Source organism: Psammomys obesus, unplaced genomic scaffold, assembly GCF_907164565.1.
Source record: "Psammomys obesus unplaced genomic scaffold, mPsaObe1.curated_primary_1811, whole genome shotgun sequence".
Lineage (NCBI taxonomy): Eukaryota > Metazoa > Chordata > Mammalia > Rodentia > Muridae > Psammomys > Psammomys obesus.
The window spans coordinates 9,058,431-9,080,250 of record NW_026586589.1 but is presented as its reverse complement, the minus strand read 5'-3'; the positions used below and the strand labels follow the sequence as shown (position 1 = coordinate 9,080,250).

The following is a 21,820-nucleotide window of genomic DNA, read 5'->3' as shown; positions in this document are numbered from 1 at the left end:
AGGCAGAAAACCTGTTAACACATGTACCCAGGCAGCACCAGGGCTTTGTTCCTGCCAGATGTGCCCTCGAGCATGCACATACTTGCTGGGCATCATGGAAAGTCACGTACTTGCCACAAGTTTGGTATTCTAAGCAGTCAAGTTAGGAACTGCTTTTAATCCAGTTCTGCAGCTGAGATAGGGCAATGAGGGCATTGGGTTATCAGGCCAAAGCCATGTAGCAGGACAGTGGCAGCAGCAGGTCACAGAATGAGGCAGCGTTGGAGTAGGACTTAGGGGAGGAAGTTGGACAGTGTTAGAGACGGACAGGCACACATATTCCTAGGTTAGCAGATGGAAAACTGAGCCCCAGAGAAAGGAAAGCCTTTCATCAAGGGTCACAGAGAATTGGTGGCAGAGGAGCCAAAGCACCTTGAAGAGCTACATTGCTGGACAATGGAGTCTTAAGAGAATGAGCATCCAGGTCCCGCCCTGATCTGGAAAGAGCACAGACTGGCATCAGGCAGGGCTGTGTTTGCATCCTGGCTCTGCCCTTTCTGGGCTATGGAGGATGCTTCTGAATCTCAGCCTCCCCAGTTACTGGAAAGAACAGTATTCTACCTGATGAGGTTGATGTGGTGATTCAGGAGAATGCATTAGGTAAACTGGAGAGCGCAAATTGGCAACCACTGGGTTGAATCCAGTTAATAGACAGGTATTCACCAGGTCAGAAAAAGGGAAAAAAGGCCATCGTTCTGAAACAATGATACTTAGACTGGAGGTATAGATAGCTCAGCGGTACAGCATTTGTCTCACAGGCATAGGGTTCCAGGTTCAATCCTCACCACTGCCAAAGAGAGGTAAATGAGTAAATACTTCACCCCAGGGGTTGGTGCTCAACTCTAAAAACTCTGGAGGCTGAGGCAGGAGGATCAGAGTTTGAGGTCAGCCTTGGCTACTGAGTAAGTTTAACTCCAGCTGCAAAGCAAGACCGTGATTCAAACAGGCTGTACATGAATGCTTTTTGTTTGTTTGTTTTTGTTTTTTCAGACATGGTTTCTTTGTGTAGCCCTTACTGTCCTGGAACTGGCTCTGTAGACCAGGCTCTCCTGAAACTCGGAGATCTGCCTGCTTCTGCCCGAGTGCTGGAATTAAAAGACTGTGCCACCAACACACAGCAATAGTGAATGCTTTAATACCAGCATGCAGGAGGCAGAGGAGGGTGTATCTCTAAATTCAAGGACAGTCAGGGCTAGATATCAAGGCCCTGTTTTTAAAAGTATTATTAATAGCCTGATGTGGTAGCGCACACTTTTAATTTTAGGACTTTAGAGGCAGAGGCAAGTGAGTTTGAAGCCAGTTTTGTCTACATAGTGGTCTCCAGCAGTATTTTGTGAGACCCTATCTCAAAGAAAAAGAAAAGAGGAGGATGAGGAAGGAAGGAGAAAGAAAGAAAAAAAGAAAGAAAAAAAGAAAAGAAAGAAAGAAAAAGAAAGAAAATAAGAAAGAAAGGGAAAATTAAAGGCTGAGAGTGTGGCTGGAGAGATGGCTCAGAGGTTAAGAGCACTGGCTGCTCTTCAGAAGTCCTGAGTTCAATTCCCAGCCACTTAGCTCACAACCATCCATAATGAGGTCTGGTGCCCTCTTCTGGCCTGCAAGCAGAGCACTGTTTACATAAAAAATAAATACATCTTAAAACACAACAACAAAACCCAAACAACAACAAAAAAGAAAAGGCTGAGAGTGCTTTCACAGCATATGTGAAGCTTGGGGTTCAAGTCCCAGTACCTCATTAAACCACGTGGTAGCACATACGTGTAATCCCAACGAATGGGAAGTGAAAGCAGGACCCTGACTTCTGTTCAGGGTCCTTACTGGGTATATAGCCAGTTGGAGGCCAGCCTGGGATATGTGAGACCCCATCTCATAATAATAAAGCAATAAATAAGTCAAAATAGGAAATTAGAGTGAACTACGAATAAAACACAAAAAATTATGGTAAAAAATGTACTGCAATTGGAAAACATATGATAGATTCCCAGGGATGAGGCAAGGGTTCATTTTAGCATGACTCCCACTCGGCATTCGAGGTCTGGCTCGAGCAATGAAACAAGAGAAAGAAATGCCATAAAGGGCTGGTGAGCTGGCTTGGGGGATAAAGGCGCCTCCCAGAGGGAGGAAGAAACGCTACCAGTCTTATTAGAAAGGGTGATATAATGGTACTGAAATAATTAGATGGCTAGATATGCAAAATTTCTGTTCTTCAGTAACGATTAAAAATGCACTTTTTGGCTGTAGAGATGGCTCCATGGTGAACAGCACTGGCTGCTCTTGGAGAGGACCCAGGTTCAATTCCCAGCACCCACATGGCAGCTCACAACTGTCTCTAAGTCAACACCTTCACACAGGTGTACGTTCAATAAACATGAAATAAGGACAAAAATTTTAAATGCAGTTTTCAGTTTGGACATTTCACTTAAAAATCTGGCTTTCTAGTGTACTGAGAATCGGGTTACCTGACACAGTGGCAGCGGCAGGTGGAGCTGGGCAAGCCAGTCTCTTGAGTTATATACATGACAAATGACCCTTGACCCTGCAGTTCCCTCCTGTGTCCCTGGCACTCCAACTGCACGTCAGCTGTGGTTTATTATAGAGAAGTATTTCTTACTGTAGAGAAGCATTTCGAAGTTTCTATGTCTCAAAAGTGACTGAACAAAAACCAAACCAAGGGAACCAGAAAGAGCCATGGGATTTTTTTTTTCCCCCTGAGACGGAGTCTCAGGTAGGCTTGTCTGGCTTCAAGCTCACCAGCTAAGCTAGCTAAGAATGACTTTGACCTTTTGCTTCTCCTGCCTCCACCTTTGAGTGCTAGGATCACAGTGGGAGCCACTGCGCCCAGCTCCATGAGGCTTCTGATGTGCTGTGCTCAGTTTAGCATTTGTTGAGGGACCCACAGCTTCCCCTGTTCCGTTCCGCCTGCCCTTTTCCAGCTGCCCAACAGCCTCAGCCTCTAAACTGACCTCAGTTACTAACTTCCTTAAAACACAAATCTAGATTAATCTCGGCACCTGTGAGTCTGAGGTCACACGCCCGTCTACATAATAGCTTCTAGGACAGCCAGGGCTACAGAGAAAGACCTGTCTTAACATATTTATTTATATTATTACCGTGCATATGTATATTGTGTCTATGTGTGTGTGCATGTCATGGTGCATGTGTAGAGGTTGGAGGACTACTTTGGGAGTCAGTTATCTCCTCCCACTGGGATCCAGGGATCAAATTTAGGATATCAGACTTAGCAGTAAGCATTTATTTAACATATATATGTGCTCTATCTGTAGGTCACTTGCAGGCCAGAAGAGGGCATCAGGTTCCAGTATAGATGCTTGTGTCCACCATGTGGTTCCTGGGAATTGAACTCAGAACCTCTAGAGGAGCAGCCAGTGCTCTTAACCACTGAGCTATCTCTCCAGCCCATCCACTGAGCAATTTTGATTACTCCCTTTTTTTTTTTTTAATGTTTTATTTCATTTCTTTTTCTCCCTCTCCTTTTACTTTTCCCGTCCCCCTCCTGCCTGGAACTCAGAGTTGCTCCAGTCCCCTGACCTGTCAGCAATCCTGCTGATTGGCTTCCCCAGGAGGAGGATCATAGATAGGAGCCAACACCTGTAGCCTCCACTTCTTTAGCAGCAAACTTAGAGGGTGGGCTGGAGCACGTACTTGGTGCCACGTTTTATGCTTTGTACCTTATTCACATGGCACTGAATGGTTTTTCCTCCAAGATGTTTTATTTTGGGGGCTGGAGGGCTAGCTTGGTGGTTAAGAGCACTTGCTGATTGTCTCAGGCTTGCTATTACTGCAACGAAACACCACGACCAAAAAGCAATTTGGGGAGGAAAGGGTTTATTCTTCCATTTCCACATAGTTGTTCATCATCAAAGGAAGTCAGGACAGAAACTCAAGCAGGGCAGGAACCTGGAGGCAGGAGCTGATGTGGAGGCCATGGAGGGGTGTTGCTCACTGGCTCGCTTCACATAACTAGCTCAGCCTGTTCTCTTATAGAACCCAGGACCAGCAGTCCAGGCATGGCGCCACCCACAGTGGGCTGGGCCCTCCCCCATTCATTACTAATTGAGAAAATGCCTTACAGCTGGATCTCTCTCGTGGAGGCATTTCCTCAACTGAGGCTCCTTCCTCTCCTACAACTCTAGCTTCTGTCAAGTTGACACCCAAAAGCAGCCAGTACGCTGTTCTAGCAGAGAACTTCAGTTTGCTTCTCAGCATCTACCTGCCACAACTATTTCCAATCACAGTTCTAGGGGATCCAAGAACTCTTCTGATGTCTGTGAGCACCAGGCACACACGTGGTATACACACACGTGCAGACAAACATTCATACAGATAAAATCCTGTTAGGTATAAAAGTTGTTGTTTTGATACTCTCTCTCTCTCTCCAGAGTCCTGGCTGTCCTGGATCTCACTATGTAGACCAGGCTAGCCTCAAACTCAGAGATCTGCCTGCCTCTGCCTCTGAGATTAAAGGCATGTGCTGCCATTCCCTGTTAAAATTCTTATGTTTTTATTTATGTGTCTCTGTGTATGCCATGCCTGTGCTGGTGTTCTTGGGGGCCAGAAGAGGGACTCAGAGCCCCTGGAAGTGAAGTTACAGGTGGTTGTGAGCCACCTGACATGGGAGCCGGGATCTGAACTCACATCATCTAGAAGAGCAGAACTCACTCTCAACTGCTGAGCCATCTCTCCATCCCCACACCCAGGTGCTTTATGTGAGTGCTAGGATCTGAACTCGGGTCCTCGTGCTTGCACAGTAAGCATTATAACCACCTGAACCATCTCGCCCCCTTTTGTTTGAGAAAGGGTCACCTGGTTGTAGCCTAGGCTGGCCTTGAACTTGCTTTGTAGGCTCAGATAACTTTGAACCTGATCTTACTGCCTCCACCTTCCAAGTGCTGTGTCACCACTGTTAGCATACAGGAGGTGTTCCCATTAGCCTGCCTTTCGGGGCACCCTGCTGCTGCCATGAGGTGTGCTGCCAGTAAAAAGGATCTCCCCGCTATGAGCTCTCTTACTCTGGGTTAGCTCGGTCTATTTTAGTCTTTCTGTCTCTTTCTCTCTCTGCCCTCATGGCTCACTCAGGCTCTAACTTCTCTCCCCCTCCTGTCTCCCAAATAAACCTCCTTGTACCAGACCTGTTGTGTGGTGTGTATTTCCTCATGTATAACAATCACACCAGGTGTCTCTTTACGATTTGTTGTCCTTGTCAGAAACAAAAGCTCCTTGAAGGCTAAAGGGCTAAGGGACTAGAAGCCTCAGTTGGGCTGGGAAACTCTGGACAGGAAAGTTGACTTGGCTATGGGCTGTACTTGTGCCTGCCCCCGAAGCTTCGAAACAACACACCACCCTTCGTAGTTACCGAATTGAGACCGCAGAGGAGCCCACCTGCAGAGAGACTCTTCCATTTCCAAAGTCTCCCTTTCCACCTAATAAAACCCCAGACCCCCAGTACTGCAGGCCCCCACAGCTGTCTGGCATTTGTTCTGACTAAAGAATGATTCTGTAGAGTGGTTTGTCTCCGATCTCCTTCATTTTCATGTTGCCACCACCAACCTCAATCTAACAAAGGTAAAGACTTTTGCCTGTAGACATCTTCAGTGCCTGGAACTGCCCAGGAATTCTTCAGTCAATATCATAGTGCAATAAACAACACACCTCAGAAGACAACCCAAGTTGCCTGTCCTCTCACCACAGTGCGGTGAAGAGTGACCCCAGGTAGATTCTGCTATGCGGGCTTACGCAGGCTGAGGAAGGACACTTCAGTCGTCTGAAGGTGGAGCAGATACTATCTGGGAAAATGACTGAAGCAATGCTTGCAGGTCTCAGTTGACAGAGCAGGACTCTGTGGCCTAGGAGAACAGGTTGGGCTAGTTTCGCCTCTTCCGTGGGAAGGAGTGGAGGCCTCTGGTGCTGTTGCTTCCAACCCCCACAACTTCAAGCCTGCTGTCCATGTTCTCAGGGTGAGGAGCGTGGAGGTTGGCAGGGTCTGCACTCAGGGTTAAGGGTATGACATTCTCTGGGTATGTTTGGGGTACACTTAAGGGCCCAAGCCCCGAGACAGGCAACCAAAGTCCTTGTCCTTTGTACTGTCACAGGGAGGGGAAAGGGCCTCTTTGAAGGTCTCCCTGGGGCAAAGCTCCCAGATCAGATCATAGCTACCTCTGACCTCTCAGCTTTGAAGATATGTCATAAACATAATGATCTTTATGATCCTTTGTAGAGATTTAAAAAAATGAACACAAGAAATACATCAATTATGTGGCTTGTGGAAAAGAAAAAAAGGGGCGTGTGGAGTGAGGTGCCCACAGTAGGGCAGGGAGGATCATCCACACCATCAAAGGACACTTGAAAGGACTTTGGTGATCTGTGTGTGTGTGTGAGAGAGAGAGAGAACTCTCTTTGTTTTTTGGTTTTTCGAGATAGGGTCTCTCTGTTTTAGCTTTGGCTGCCCTGGAACTCACCTTGTAGACCAGGCTGGCCTCAAACGCACAGAGATCCATCTGACCAAGTGCTGGGATTAAAGGCATGCTCCAACACCACCCAGCTGAGAGCCTGAGTCTCTAGTACAGCCTAGAAACATACCATATATATCGTATATATACATATATGTTGTTTATGTATGTTTATCTGTGTGCCTGCGGAGAACAAAAGAGGGCCTCACATCCCTGGGAACTAGATTACAGATGGTTATGAACCTCTGGCATGGGTGTTAGGAACTGAGCTCTGTTCCTTTTCAAGAACAGCACTTTTTAGGATTTATTGCTCTATTGGGGATTCGATCCAGGACCTTGTTCATGGTAGGCAATCATTCTTCCACTGATCTACACCCCAACCTCAAAAGAGGTTTGGTTTTGAGATGGGGTCTCATGTAGCCCAGCCAGGCCTGGAACTCGTTATATAAACAAGACTCAAGCCTGGGTTTGAACTCCTAATCTTTCTGCCTCGACCTCTTGAGTGCTGGTATTAGAGATATAAATCACTATGCTTAGTTTTTGTTTTGTTTTTCTGTTTAAGCCTCATTTGGTTACCACGTACAGAATGGAAGGGGTAAGGATGAAGAGGGGACAGCCCATGGGAAGGGGTATCAGGTTCTTGTTGCTACCATATCAAATGACAGTGAACATAGTAACTTAGAGCAAAATAAATTTTTGTATAGTTTTGGAGGTCAGAAGTCTGATAATGCTTCTTGCTAAAGTCAAGGGCGTGTTTATACCAGCGAATGTGTGTGTGTGGGGGGAACCTAACCATTGTTTTTTCTATATTAAAAAGAAAAATACAGGGGGCTGGAGAGATGGCTCAGCAGTTAAGAGCACTGGCTGCTCTCCCAGAGGTCCTGAGTTCAATTCCCAGCAACCACAAAGTGGTTCACAACCATCTATAATGTGAACTGCTGCCCTCTTTTGACATCATGCAGGTGTACATGCAGATAGAGCACTCAAAATAAATAAATCTTTTAAAATTTTCTTTAAAAAATACATTTTATTTATGTGCGCGTGTATGAACTCAAGCAACAAGTACCTTTACCTACTGAGCTATCTCACCATCCCTTTTTCGGGATCCTTTTTTTTTTTTTTTTTTTTTCTTTCAAGGCAGGGTAGACCAGGCTGGCCTTCAACTCACAGGGGTGCTTCTGCCTTTGTCTCCCAAGTGCTGCAATTAAAGCTGCGCATCACCACGTCTGGCTTTTTATAGGTTCTTAAAGTCTGCATTTCTTCACCTTCAAAGCCAGGAGAAGCATCTCGCATTCCAGTCCTCTTTTTCGTCATTATACTGTGTTAACCGGATGATCCAGACTGCTCTCTTCCTCTCCAAGCCCTCTGAGGGATGTCCTGGAGATAGGTATCTTTGAAGAGCTACTGTGGGACATGCTAATAGTCCAAGCAAGGGAAGATGGTCACCTGCAGTGGAGGGGCAGCTGTGAAGAGAGTGACAAATGGCGGCCTTCTGGACTGCTTTGAGGGTTGAGCCCACAGAATGTTCTAAGGCTTAGAAAAGGACCTTCCCTTCCATATACCTTGGTGGTGACAGGGTACAGGCCATCTGCTGGAACCTGTGTGCCCCATCCAATGTGTTGTCACTGACTTACAGAGACTCAGCGGAACTCGCCCCTGTCTCAGAAGAGGTCCGCTCCTGCACGCATCTCCCTCTCGGCTCCCTCAGCTTCTGCTGCGTTGAGTTTGTCTTATCCCAAAGCTGAGTCTGCCCAACTCTCCAGGGAGGTCATTTCCACCACCACCTTTTGAGATGATGTCTTACTATGCAGCCCCATGAGACCTAGAACTCTCTCTGTAGACCAGGCTGGCCTCCAACTCACAGAGCTCCACCTGCCTCTGCCTCCCGAGTGCTGGGATTAAAGATGTAAATCAGCACGCCTGGCATACATACATTGTTTTAGATGTGAAAGAAAAAGATTTGCAGGGTCTGGGGATTTGGCTCAGTGTTGGGGGGGAGGGGAATTCTTTTCTAGCATAGGCAGGGCCCTGGGTTCAATCCCTAGCACTGAAAATAATGAAGAAAAAAAGATATTCAACTAGTCATGGTGGTTCACCATGTAATTCCAGCACTTGAGAGGCAAAGGCAGAAAGATTGCCATGAGTTTTTGTGCCTGGCTTCTTTCTTCAGGATAATGTACTCATTGTTTTCACATGGCTTTAAATAAAAAAAAAAAATATTTTATTGTATGAGTGTTTTGCATGCATGTATGTATTTGTACTACATGTGTGTCTAGTGTTTGGGGAGGTCAGAAGAAGGTACTGAATCTCCTAGAACTGGCATTATAGTTGTAAACTAGCACTTGGGTGTTGGGAATTGAGCTTGAGAGAGCAGTCAGTGCACTGGCCCTGTTTTTCACAAAGCTTTTTACGGAGGTGATAGCCATTGATAAAAATTTTCAGAAGGACCTGCACTTTCCCCCAAAGGTCAGAACAATGAAGCCCAGGCTCTCCAGTATTTAACCAATGTACTCTGTGAGTCTTGCCATGGCGGTTCAATCCTCAGGCAAGAGGGCAGCTACTCATGTGTCACTAGGGTGTACTCTGTATCCTAGGCAGGCATCATGACTGATCTCAGCTTTCCTCCTCCTCCTCCTCCTCCTCCTCCTCCTCCTCCTCCTCCTCCTCCTTCTCTTCCTCTTCCTTCTTCTTCTTGAGACGGAGAAAGGATTTTGCTATGATGGCCAGCCTAGCCTGGAAATTATGGTCTCTCGTATCAGCCTTCTGAAGGCCATTATAGACAGACACTGCACCTGGCCTTCAGCATGCAGTTCAAACGTCTTCCCCAGAGACTGATGCCAATTGCATGAGAAGTGTACTCAAGTTAAACTTGAGTATTCTGCTGTAATCCCCCTCAAACTGACTTTCTAAACTCACAGAGTGAGTGTCTTTCTTGGGGTTTCCATTGCTGTGATGAAACACCATGACCAAAAGCAACTTTGGGGGGAAAGAGTTTATTTGGCTTATAATCCCAAATCATTGCTCACCATCGAAGGGACTCAGCAGAACAGGAAACAATGCAGAGGCCACGGAGGGGTGCTGCTTACTGGAGTGCTCCTCATGGCTTGCTCAGCCTGCTTTCTTATAAAACCCAGGACTGCCAGCACAATATCCACAAAGGGCTGGGCCCCTCTACATCATTCACTAATTAAGAAAATGCTCTACAGGCTTTGCCTACAGTGGGATCTTATGGAGACATTTTGTCAGTTGTGGTTGGTCCCCTTCTCTCCAATGACCCCAGTAGCATCAAGATGACACAAACGTGTTAGGCCATAGTTGGGATGTAAGGACTCTGCTGTCAGCCAGTTTAGTTCAGCAGCGGTGTGAGATTGGTGGGGAGGCCTGAAGCATCTGTCCGTTCATACGTTTTGAGGACTGTAGCTCAAAACTGGCAAATGCTTTGCTCAGAGTGCCGGAGAGCAGCAGGACTCAGGTAAGTGGTGAAGGGGCTGACTGCTTAGATCTGAATGGGCTGTGCCATGATGATGCTTGACAGATGGGTTATGTTTTCTTTTTTTCAACTTTGACAAAACTTTACAAATTTTCTATTAGAAAACAGATCCAAATGTGACTTACATTTCACAACTCCTGGTGCTATAAAACACAGCCCCCCGCCCCCAGCCAAAGTTCAAGGTTCAGGTATGCCCACTTAGCTTTGAAGTTATGTAGCAAAGAATGCCCTTGGACTCTGGAGCTCTTGCCTCTGCTTCAAAGTGGTGAGGGTACAGGGATGTGTGCCCCACCCTGGAACTTCTGCTAACCTTGACGGTGCTAGGGCCTCCTGGTTCCATAATAATTGACTATCAGAATGCCTGGAACATGCAGAATAAGAGATTCCAGAGGCAGAAAGGTCATGTTTGAGGCCAGTCAGGGCTACATAAGGAGACCCTGCCTCACAACAGAACCAAAATTGTCACAGGTCACCCTAAAAGTGTTTGTGAATGGTTATTTTCTTTTTCCTCTAGCAGCTAAAGTCTAGGCCAAGCTGATCCGGAACTCACTCTTGATCCCAGGTTGGACCTGATCTCACAGCAGCCCTCTCAGCTCAGCCTTCCAAGAGCTGGGATTACAGGCATGAACTGGCATGCCCTATTTAAAATACACATTTTTGTTTGGCCGCCTGAAGCCTGCTGTGCACCAACCCTTTGTATTTCCTACCTCACTCACAAACACTTGTAGGAGGAGGACCTGTGACAGCCGTGGAAAGTAAGAGGAAGTAACTGTCCGAGTGAGTACTCAAGGTTGACATTGAAGCTTTGCTGTTGAATTCCACTGCCACAGTGGTTAGACTCTTTTAGGTTTTAGAAAGCCTTTTAGGCGAATAAGGAGTAGAAAAACCGCTCACGCAAGTAGCGAGAACCAACTTTGCCGGTAAATTAACCTAGTTAGGCAGTTAGTTTTCCGAGCTTGATTCGCTTACCTATCAAACTGGAAGAGCACAGACCCCAGTACTTCAGAAGCAGAGACAGGATCAAGAGTTGAAGGCCAAGCCTAGGCTACGTGAAAGCCTAGCTCCAAAACAGAAACACAAAATAGGAACAGAGTTATCGGTCATAAACTACTTATGAGAATGAAATGTGATCATGTATGTAAAGCCCTATGTTATTATCATATAATAATATGATAATTTGGGTGCTGAAAATTAGACCCATCACGGAGCAACACAAGGAATCCCTCTCTTTGTAATAGTTATTTCTCTTCCTGTTCTTTTGCGTCTACGGAACACATTCCAAAGAGACTACGTTTTCCAGCATGCCATATCGCCCTTTGACCTCGGCTAGACCAAAAAGGTGCGCCACCGTACGCCACGAGCCGGAAAACTCAGACTCCCAGCATGCATCGCGCGGTCCTCCCATAGACTCGAGGGGCTGCGGGCGCGTGGTGCTCTGGGAGCTGTAGTCAGCGGCGCGTTGCCCTGACGCCGGCCGGGCCCGGGCGTGGGGGCCTGTGGGAGGTGGCGCGGCCGGGCCCAGCTGCGGGGCGGAGGTGGAGGCGAGGCCTGCGGCTGCGGGGAGCGGCGGGGCCGGGAGCAGGCGCCGAAGCCGAGCCGAGCCGAGCCGGAGCGCGCGCCGGAGGCCGGCGCGGCCAGCAGCAACCATGTCGGTGTTTGGGAAGCTGTTCGGGGCTGGAGGGGGTAAGGCGGGCAAGGGCGGCCCGACCCCCCAGGAGGCCATCCAGCGGCTTCGGGACACAGAGGAGATGCTAAGCAAGAAACAGGAGTTCCTGGAGAAGAAGATCGAACAGGAGCTGACGGCTGCCAAGAAGCACGGCACCAAAAACAAGCGCGGTGAGGCGGCCCGGGCCCCATCAGACTCTCAGCTGCCTCTCCTAGGGTTTCCCAGGCCCGGACTCCACTTTGTCTAACTCGTTTCGGGGTCTCTTTCGACCCTGGAACACTCTGGCCAGACTTCTTTCGGTCCTTATCCGAGCCTGGGACCCCTTTCCATCTGACTCTCTTTTGTGTCTCCTTGAGCCTGCTCACTCCAATCTTAAGACTCCCTTCAAACTCTCCCTACCCTGGCAGACCTCTTCTGACCTAGATCTCACAGTACTTTTCACTCCGTGCTCAATCGGTCCCACTCCATTCCACTGTATTCTTTTCCCTTGGCCTCACCCACCTTCCCAGCCACTGCCTCACCTTGATTCATTTCTTTGCCTCACCCTATCATTTATGTGTTTTTTTGGTTCATCTCTGCCCTCTCCTGAGCCCTTGCTAGACTCTGAGCTGCCTTCTGCCTCTGACTCAGGAGTCTTCTTAAGAAGCCTCCTTTATGGAGAGAGAAGAGGATTGGGGAGTGAGGAGACCCACTCTGTTCACTTGTTGAGTGAACTTGAACAAGTTTGAGACCTCAGTTTTTCATATCCACGAGCTAGGATCTGGCCTCTGTGAGACCTTGGGTGTCGATAGCCCTGTGATTCTCCTTTGGTTGCCTCATTGTCAGCCTTCTTTGAGCTTCCGTGTTGTAAGCCTTCCCACCCGCCCGTGACTCACCACTTCCCTGTCCCTCCTGAACCAGAATTGAGGAGTACTCTGTGCCTCCATTGGTCAAGTTCGGATCTGTTGTTGATTGGTACTTGAAGGCATCCTTACTTCCTGTTTTGAGGCTGTCTAGGAAGTGCCTTGTAGTTTTCTTAAGTGAGATGAATGTGAAAGTGATTTAATGACTGTAAGGAATGTCAGAATGCTCTGTTTTTTTTTGTTTTTTGTTTGTTTGTTTGTTTGTTTGTTTGTTTTTGTCACAGAAATTTGAGCAAGAGTCATAGCCCGACTGTTCTTCCCTTGAGAGTAGGTCAAAGGCGAGAGGGGTTTAGGAGTCATACAAACAATTATTTAACCTAGAAGGTTACCAGGGAAATTTGTTTTAAGATTGTGTACTAGTGAATATAACCTGCTGAAAAGATTTATAATATCTAGCACATAGTAGGGACTTAACTAACATTGTAAACATTTGCTTGATATTGCCTCACAATAAGATAGCCTGTCTTGAAGATGTGCCTCTGTTAATAGCAAACATTCTGGAAATTCTGAGTACCCAGTATATCCAGTCATATTCATAGAGGGGAGCCAAGCAGCCCCACTTTAAAGAGAAGATATTAGCTATTCAGGTCCCTGTAAGCCCAGTACCTGGGAGGCAGAGGAGCGGCAAGGTCATCCTTGTTTACAGAGCAATTTGAAGGAGAGACATTGTCTCAAAAAAGAGAGATGTTGGGGGCAAGCAAGACCCTAAATGAAGAAACCATTTTGGAATTGTCAGTGGTGAACACTAAGTAAGAAAAAGTTGGTTCATAGTGAGCAGGAGGGGGTGCTATTTTGGTAGGGTGGTCAGTGTTAACCTCTTTGAAAAGTTAAACTGAGGCCTTTGGAAGGAAGCAGCCTGGGGGTCTTTTTCTTGGCTAGGAGAATAGCATAGGGATGGCTGGAAAGTTGTCAAGATTTAAGGAATTGACAGGTCTCTCTATGTGGAATGCAGTGACTGAGGGGAGAATAGAGTAAAAGAAGAGGTGGGCCTTGGATTACTGGCAGAGTTTGGATTCCAAATGGATGGAAAGCTTTTGAAGGGTGTTATTCTGAAGCAAGTGCTAATCATTGCTAAGAGTTTTAAGCATCTGGCTGTTGTCTGGAGAGTGGGAGGGGCATGCAGGGAAGTTGCAGACGCCCATATGTCGACTGGACACCAGTTGTAAGCTGTGGAGATGGAGAATGGGGCTGTGTCCACTAATCAGCTCTTTTCTCGAATAACTCTCCTTAATCAGAATCCTCTTTTCATTGGTAATTAGAGTCATGGTTCTGCAGATCTGCATGTTGGAAAGCTTGCCTCTTCACAGTGGAATGGCGGAGATGCCACCGTACAGCCTCTCCATCCCACAGGGCTCCAGGCAGAGTGTCTGCCCTGCAGTAAGATAGGCGGAACTCGGGTCTCTGCATCGAGGGCTAGCTTAGCTTCTGCAGCTGTAGAGGTGACTGAACTGGCTTTCCAGACTCTTGTAGAGAGACAGCTGACACACTTGAGAGACTCAGTTGTAACAACTTTGTTCCAAGTGGTCTGGCTTTTTGAGTTTGCCTGTGAGGAGAAGCTGCTACAAGCTTCCCTTCTTTTTATTGTCCTTAGGTCTAGTAGTTGTGCTGTTCTTGTTCTAGGGCCTAACTGGCTTCTTCTGATGGTGTGTGAGGTTTCACCACCACCGTGTGCGCACCATTCGTTTCCTGACCCACTGCTCTGCTGGGACTCTGAGCTTCAGACATGAGAAAACACTCACTGCCTGTCTTTCTGGGAGAAGTCAGGATTGGAAATGTGGGGGTGGGAAGGGCCAGGAGTAATTTTAGGAGTCAGTGGTGAAGTGTGTTTAGATGGTTGAGGTTACAGTGGGGAGGTTCTTGTCTGGAGGGAAGGAAGAGAGGGAGGCTTTGCAGAGGAAGAAGAATGAGGTGGGTCGGGGAGGGTTTAGTGTGTTTAGAGTCTGGCACAGGACAGGCTATAAGTTACCTTGGGGAGTGGCTACTAGCCTTGCCCTGGATATATTGAAGAGTTATTGGTGCTTCTTCATAGTAGAAGATCTTATCTGTTGGGGTTTATAAAGGAACATTCCAGCAGCAGCGTAAACAAAGGTGTGTAAACTGCTCAGGGAGGGGCTGAGGCAGGAATCCAGATAGGTCTAAGGATAGACTCTTACAGACCAGGGTTTGAGCCATAGCTTTCCTAGTGACTAGCTGTGTGCCTGGGCAGGTTACTCTGTGCCTCTGTTTCTCTGTAAATCAGAGTCCTACATTAGCGCTGCAGGATAAGGTGTGGTGTGCATGCGAAGTTCTTAGCACAAAGCTCACCATATGGTGAAAGATCAGTAACTGCCTGACATTATCATTACACAGGTACTAGCAGTTATTCAGGTAGGAATAAAGGGCCTAGCACAGACATGGAAAATGGGCAAAGAAGACCTCTAAAGGAGAATCAGAAGAGACTTGGTGATTTCTTGGAATTATTGGAGTGAGCAGGAGGGAGCCAGGAGGGAGACATTTGAAACCAGCCTTCAGTTGAGGTAGCTGGTGTGTGGTGGTGCACCCGTCAGGTCTGGAAACAGCGGCATGTCATGCTACTATCGTCCTTAGACGGCCTGTGAGTACTGCAGTATCCACGGACTGGCTCCACAAACGTGGGATTTTACAGACATGTTCACTGCTATAGCCCCAGCAGCGTCTGGCTTACGGTTGTGCTCATAGGTACTTAGTTACAGATGAGTATTATGTGACCAAAACCAGTCCTGGGGCTGGAGAGATGGCTCATTTGGGAAAGTGCCTGCCACACAAGCATGAGGGTCTGAGTTCAGGTTCCCAGCACCCATGTAAAGAAAGCTTAGCGGGATGCCCAGCTGTAACCCCAGTGCTGGGGTAAGGCAGAGTCAGTCAGGTTCCTTAGCTCAGCGGCCAGTCAGCTTTTCAGAACTTCGAGCTCCGGGTTCATGAGAGAGCCTATCTCCAAAAATAAGGAAAGTGATAAGACGCTATTCAGCCTTGACCTCTAGCCTTCGTATACTTGTGCACATACTTCCTCAGACAACCACACACAGGTACACAGAACAAGCATCTGTTAGGTGGGTTCTTTTCTTCCCAGCGTAGAGGGAGGGAAACAAGGCTTATAATGTGATGTCTCTCAAGAGACTTGGTCATCAGGTGACCAGAGCCATCATATGTTCTGTTTACTTCCGTGATTGCCAGGGCTGCCATGATGGTTGGCATTGTTCCACCACTCAGTACATACCCCATTTATGCAAGATGTGGAGCTGAGAAGGGGAAAATGGAGTCAGCACCATATTCTGCCCATCAGACTTGGTGTCCAGATTCAGAAGCTATGTGGTACAAAGACAGTACCCTGCCCTTTAAAAGGAAATGTTCCTTTACCTCTCCTTTAAGTCGTATATTCATTCTCATGTTCTCTGGTCGTAGTGCCCCTTCTAAGTGTTTCAGTACTAAGAATATAGACATGACCAGGACCTGGACCTTGGCATCCAGGAGACTTAAGTTTGTCCTTACCTGTGAGATGATATTTCTTCTTGGCTGAGGTAAGGCTTACCAAATACATAGATGTATGACAGACAAGACACATGGCACTTGTCTGATAAGGTTAGTGCCGACTGTATTTGTATTGTTTCGTTGTTAATGGGGTTGTTAATGGGAACCAGCCTCAGGGTCTAGGCCTCCTGATAAGAACCACCCAAACTCTTTTGAGCACCTTTATAGAAAGTACTCTGTTAGTTTTCCCAAGAAAGATGATCACATGTGTAAGGTTGTCTTCTCTTGTTCCGTCCCCCTTTTATTTATTTACTGTTTTTGTGTATGTGTGTGCCTCTGTGTGTTTATGTACACCACATGAGTGCATGTGTTCTGGGAGGCTGTGGGAGGGCACTGGAGATGGAGTTACAGGTGGTTGTGAAGGCCATGTGGGTGTTGGAAACCATACTCAGGTCCCTGTCCCCTGAGCAGCAGGCACCCTCAGAGTTATCTCTCCAGCCTCTTCATTTAAAATTTAAATTGTTGCCAGGTGCGGTGGAGCAAGCCTTAATCTGGAAGTCAGAGACAGGTGGATCTTTGGGAGTTCGAGGCCAGCCTGGTCTACAGAGCAAGTCCAGGACAGCCAGAGCTACACAAAGAAGCCAAAAAACATTATTTAATTGTTATTGTTAATTTTATTATTATTACACTCATGGCACAGCCTAGAGTAAGATGTCAGATGACAACCTTCTGGAGTTGGTTCTCTCCTACTTTTCTGTGGGTTCTGGGGCCTGAACTCATGTCATCCAACTTGTGTAACTAGCACCTTACCTGACCATCTTGCCAGCTCCTTGTTTTATTTTATTTACTTATTTTGAAGATTTATTTATTTACGAGTTGGTTCTCTCCTACTTTTCTGTGGGTTCTGGGGCTTGAACTCAGGTCATCCAACTTGTATAACTAGCACCTTACCTGACCATCTTGCCAGCTCTTTGTTTTATTTACTTATTTTAAAGATTTATTTATTTACTATTTATATAGTGTTCTGCCTGCATGTATGTCTGCATACCAGAAGAGGGTACCAGATATTATTACAGGTGGTTGTGAGCTATCATGTGGTTGCTGGGAATTGAACTTGGGACCTCTGGAAGAGCAGCTAGAGCTCTTAACCACTGAGCCATCTCTCCAGCCCCCTTGTTTTATTTTTCAAAGGATGAATATGAGCAGTGAGGGGGCTGAACTTCTTCTGTGTAGCCTAAGCTATCCTTGAACTTGTGACGTCTTGCCTCAGGCCCTGAGTGCAGGGATTCTGAGTTACAGGTGTACACCACCACATATTTATTTTGTGTGTGTGTGTGTGTGTGTGTGTGTGTGTGTGTACGTATGTATGTACGTGCATACACAGAGATCAAAAGACGGTTTGATAGTGTTTGGTTGTCCCCTTCTACCATGTGAGTGGGCCTGGGAGGTGGGAGATGAACTCAGGCAAGTGCCCTTTACCTGTTGAACTTTCTTACTGGCCCAGTTTCTTTTCATGGCATGGTAGCTAATTAAGGAAGCATCTACCTTAGGCAGTTCAGATTTTCTTTTTTCTTATCTTAATAAAGGGAAAAGAGCTTATGGGAAAGGCCTTATTTTAGTTGCATACAGTTGTGTAAGATCCAGCAATGGAGACTGGTGGTCACACCCTGTGTTGGTAGATTTCTGCAGATTCATGGAAGCAAATCATTCCTGTTAGAATGTCTGACCAGTGCAGAGCAGGAGCTGTGGAGAGTAGAACTTCTTTAAGTTCTGCTCATTGCTGAGACAAGGGTGGCATCCTTGTCAGCAGTGAGTCACTCTAGACCATTAGCATGTGGAAAGGCATCTTACTAAATTAAATGGGCAGTGAATGTGGCCTTTTGATCCTTGATGTCAAGATACAGGTTGAAAACCACAGTATCTTGAGAGTGTGTGTGCCAGCTGGACTCTCCATCCCAGAGGCCCTTGGGTGGAAAACTTGAGACTCACCCAGGGAACTGAGCAGTAGGAATTTACCTTGGTGACACTTTAGCTTCCTGTTTGAAGACATAATTTTATTTATTTCTTAAGACAGATGGAGTGTCAGAGAGGCCCTGTGTGTTGACTGTTCAAACATACTGATGTCTTTGATTCAAATGACAAAGATCTCTTTTTGGTAAGAAGATTCTGTGCATGGGCGTGTGCACATTTGTATAGGCCAGGGGTCAATGTTGAGAGTCCTTCCTCAGGAGGCATTTGCTTTGTTTATGAGACAGGGTCTTTCACTTGGACCTGGCCTTGGCTGGCTTGTAAGCCTAAGGGTACTTCCCCTTCCACCTCTCCAGTGATGGAATCACAAATACACTTCACCACTCGAAGCTTTGCATGTGGGGCGTGCTGTCTCAGGTCTTCATGTGTGATCTCCCCAGCCTGGGGAGGTTGGTGGACTCACAAGATACCCACCTACCTCTGTCTCCCAAGGGCTGGCGCTAAAGGTGTATGCCACCACGTAGTTTTTAAAAAGGGAAAGAGAGCTGAATATAATGGTCTTCACCTGTACTCTCAGCACTTGGAGGGAAAGGCAGAAGTTTCCAGCCACTTCAGTGAGACTGTGCCTTAAAAAACAGAACACACAGAGAGAACAGTAAAACACTTTAATGCTTGTTGTGTAGGTGTATGTGTGTGTGCTGTAAGCCTTCGATCCCAGCACTCAGGAGGCTAAAACAGCAGAATTTCCATGAGTTTGAAGCTAGTCTGGTCTACATAGCCAGTTCCAGCCCAGCCTACACTACATAGTGAAGCCCTGTTCTCAAAAACCAAAACCAACAGCTGCTTTAGGTTAGTCACTGAGGATGGGTGATCATATAGGTTAGTCACTGAGGAAGGCTGATTATATTTAAAGAGAAATGTGAACACAGCAAGATAAAGCAACAGTCTTAGCTGGGTATGGTACTGCCAGCCTAAGGTAGGGAGTGGGCTCAGTCAGCAGGCAGTTACAGTGCTTCTTGTGGGAGGGAGTCAGCGGAGTGGTTTAGGTGGACAGTTCCCTGTTCGCATGCAGCTTTCCCTCTTAACCGGCCGAGTCTCATTTCCCCTCGCACAGGGGATGCTGTGACTCCCTTCCCAGGGTTCTTCAGTAGAAAGAGGTCACCGGGTGTGCAGTTCCTAGCAGAGCTGGCACATGGGAGGGTTATGTTTCCTTCCTTGGTTTTCCACTCATAGTCCAGCCAAGTAAGTGTGTAAAGATAAAGGTTCTGCTTTCGCCCCCTGTGGGGATTCATAACTCACCAAGGACAGCACACTCAGATACAAGTAACCACGATGAAAGGCAAACCATAGTAAGTATACCATTGAAATGTAAGAGGATAGCAGGAAGAGATGAGTCTTCTTTGAGCTTGGCTGGTTCATTTCACCCATCCACCCACCCATCCATCCATCCAGGACCCAGATTCCCTTTGCAGTATTCCTGCCAAGCGGTTAACCTCCTGTTACACTCCCCTCCCCCCCCCCCCCCCCCCCCGACAGGATTTGTATTAGGAGCTCTGGCCTGTAGTATGGATAGGATAACTGTCCTATCTAGTCTGTCTTGGCTAACTGCCCGTGAGATTACGTTTCTTACCTGGGCTGAGAACTGTCCGAGCAAGGACAGCGACTGTTGGATCAGGTTGGACGGTACTCCTGTAGCCTGAGCTGAAGTCAAAGAGCTTGGAGTCTGACACTCTACAGTGTGGACTGGAAAACAGGTGCAGGTTTGGCATCCTGGACCACAGAGGACAGGTCTCATCTCTCTTTACTGTGGCTGGTGGAGAACATTGGACTTTATGTTTCAAGTTTGCACTTCTCCGAGGACAGGTGTTTCTCCGCCTTCCTTGTTACCCTCTGTGGATGTGCACCCATGCATGGTGGGTGCCACTGAACACTGAGAATATTCCAGCAGAGGTCTGAGCTGCATAACCCAGAGCGTGCAGGGTCACACCATTTGTTTAGGAATTTAGTACAAACTCTTGGGCCAGATAAATTTCCCTGTCATCAAGAAAGGAGATCTTTCTCCTCTCAATAAACAGTTGTATTTGGGTGTGAGTGTGAGTGTGTGTGTGTAAGTAAGTAAGTAAGTACATGTACATATGCTCTGGGCCTTGTGTGCTGAGCATATGTTGAGCTAAATCCCTAGCTCCCTCCCAGCCCTTTAAGGGGACTTAGCTGAAGGATTGAATGATTGAAATGAGCGTGAACCCTGTCTGGCTTGATTCTTCCAAAGCTGGTATTTTCAGCTCTACTTCCCCTTCCTTATTGGGCAAAGGAAAGCTCTACATCTCTTTGGTTGTGATGTTTAGATCAAAAGATTAATGATTCAGGTTAGTGGCAAAGGTGCTGGGTTTGGGATCAGAAGACCTGAGTTCACAGTCTGCCTCTGCCTCTGCCTCTTGGTAGTCTGGGATCCTGCACACATTTTCTTGTCTTCTTCAACTGCAAAATTCAGTATTTCTGTATGTATCCTTACCTATTTATATATGTTCTTGGTGTTCAATGTGGTCTGTGGGAACATCTGGGAGATAGTTAGAAATGCAGGCACGTAGGCTACATCTGCAGTTTGTGTGTGTGCGCGCGCGCAACTGCCATGGGATTACAGATGTTTACCAGCACATCGGGCTCTTTTTATATGAGTCCTGGGAATTGGAACTGAAGTTACTGGACTTGCATGACACGTGATTTTTATTCACGAACTATCTTGCTTACTTTTTTTTTTTTTGAGACAGGGTCTTATTTTGTAGTGGAGGCTGACCTCAAATTGGTGATTCTTCTGTTTTAGCCTTCCAAGTCCAAGTGCTGGGATCACTGACTTGAGCCACTGTATCTGGAAAGTTAGAGGGATTTCAAAACCAATTTGGATATCATCTATCTTGGGGGTCTCTGATGTTACCTTATTTGAGGCTGCTTTCTTGTAACTCAGCTGGCCTTGAGCTCCTCACAGATGCTGAGATTACAAGGCATGTACCACCATGGCCTAGTGACATTCCAAATCTTTTCAGTGTGAACGCTTCATAGGTGGACATTTGTGTTTAATTTCAAGGGCTCTGTTTATTTTAAATACTGACACCTGAACCTGATACCTTATGTGTGTTAGCCAAACGCCCCACCAGTGAACTACACCCTCCTGTTTAGTTGTGTTTGAACTCCTGGCCTAGTGCCTCCGGGTGCTGAGATGATATGCACCTGGCCTATGGGTGATGAGGATCAAACTCAGGGCTCTGTGCACTACAATCCTTTTTTCCCTTCAGTGCTAGCATTAAACTCAGTGACTCACTTGCTAGGTAGTCCTCTGAGCCCAGTTTTATCAGCTTGTTGAGATAGGGTTTCACTAAATTGTCTAGGCTGACCTTAAAGTTGTGATCCTCCTGCCTCAGGCTCCCAAAGACCTGGGATCTACATCACCAGATTCTAACTCAGGTATTTATTAAAAAAAGAAGAAAAAGGAGGAAAAAAAAAAAAAAAAAGGCAGCCTGGAACTGGCTCCATTCCTATACCTGATGAATAAGCTGTAGTCGAGAGGTTGCCAGATACTGTCCTAGTCGGGACACAGCACTCTTCTAGAAGCATCTTCAGAAGGACTTGGGATGCAGCAGCAGGAGCCTGAAGGGAGGGAGGAACCTTCTAGTTTATGTTATATTGAACAGTTATTATGGAGACTGATGGAATGTTAGGCAGAAATGAACATTTAAGTTAACATTAATAGAATTAATAGAACATGAAGTGAACATGAATAGAGTTTTATTGTATGTATAAAGGCTTATTC

General features: G+C 46.7%; 1 protein-coding gene across 1 annotated transcript in view; it reads left to right on the top strand.

Annotated features, from left to right (window-relative positions):
* Nucleotides 1–11,532: 11,532 nt before the first annotated feature.
* Nucleotides 11,533–21,820, top strand: part of Chmp4b (charged multivesicular body protein 4B) — a 35,334-nt gene continuing 25,046 nt past the window's right edge. The window contains exon 1 of the mRNA XM_055602396.1: nt 11,533–11,829. Within this exon, the coding sequence (XP_055458371.1) occupies nt 11,640–11,829 (190 nt within the window). The 5' untranslated portion in view covers nt 11,533–11,639. The remainder of the gene's footprint in view (nt 11,830–21,820) is intronic.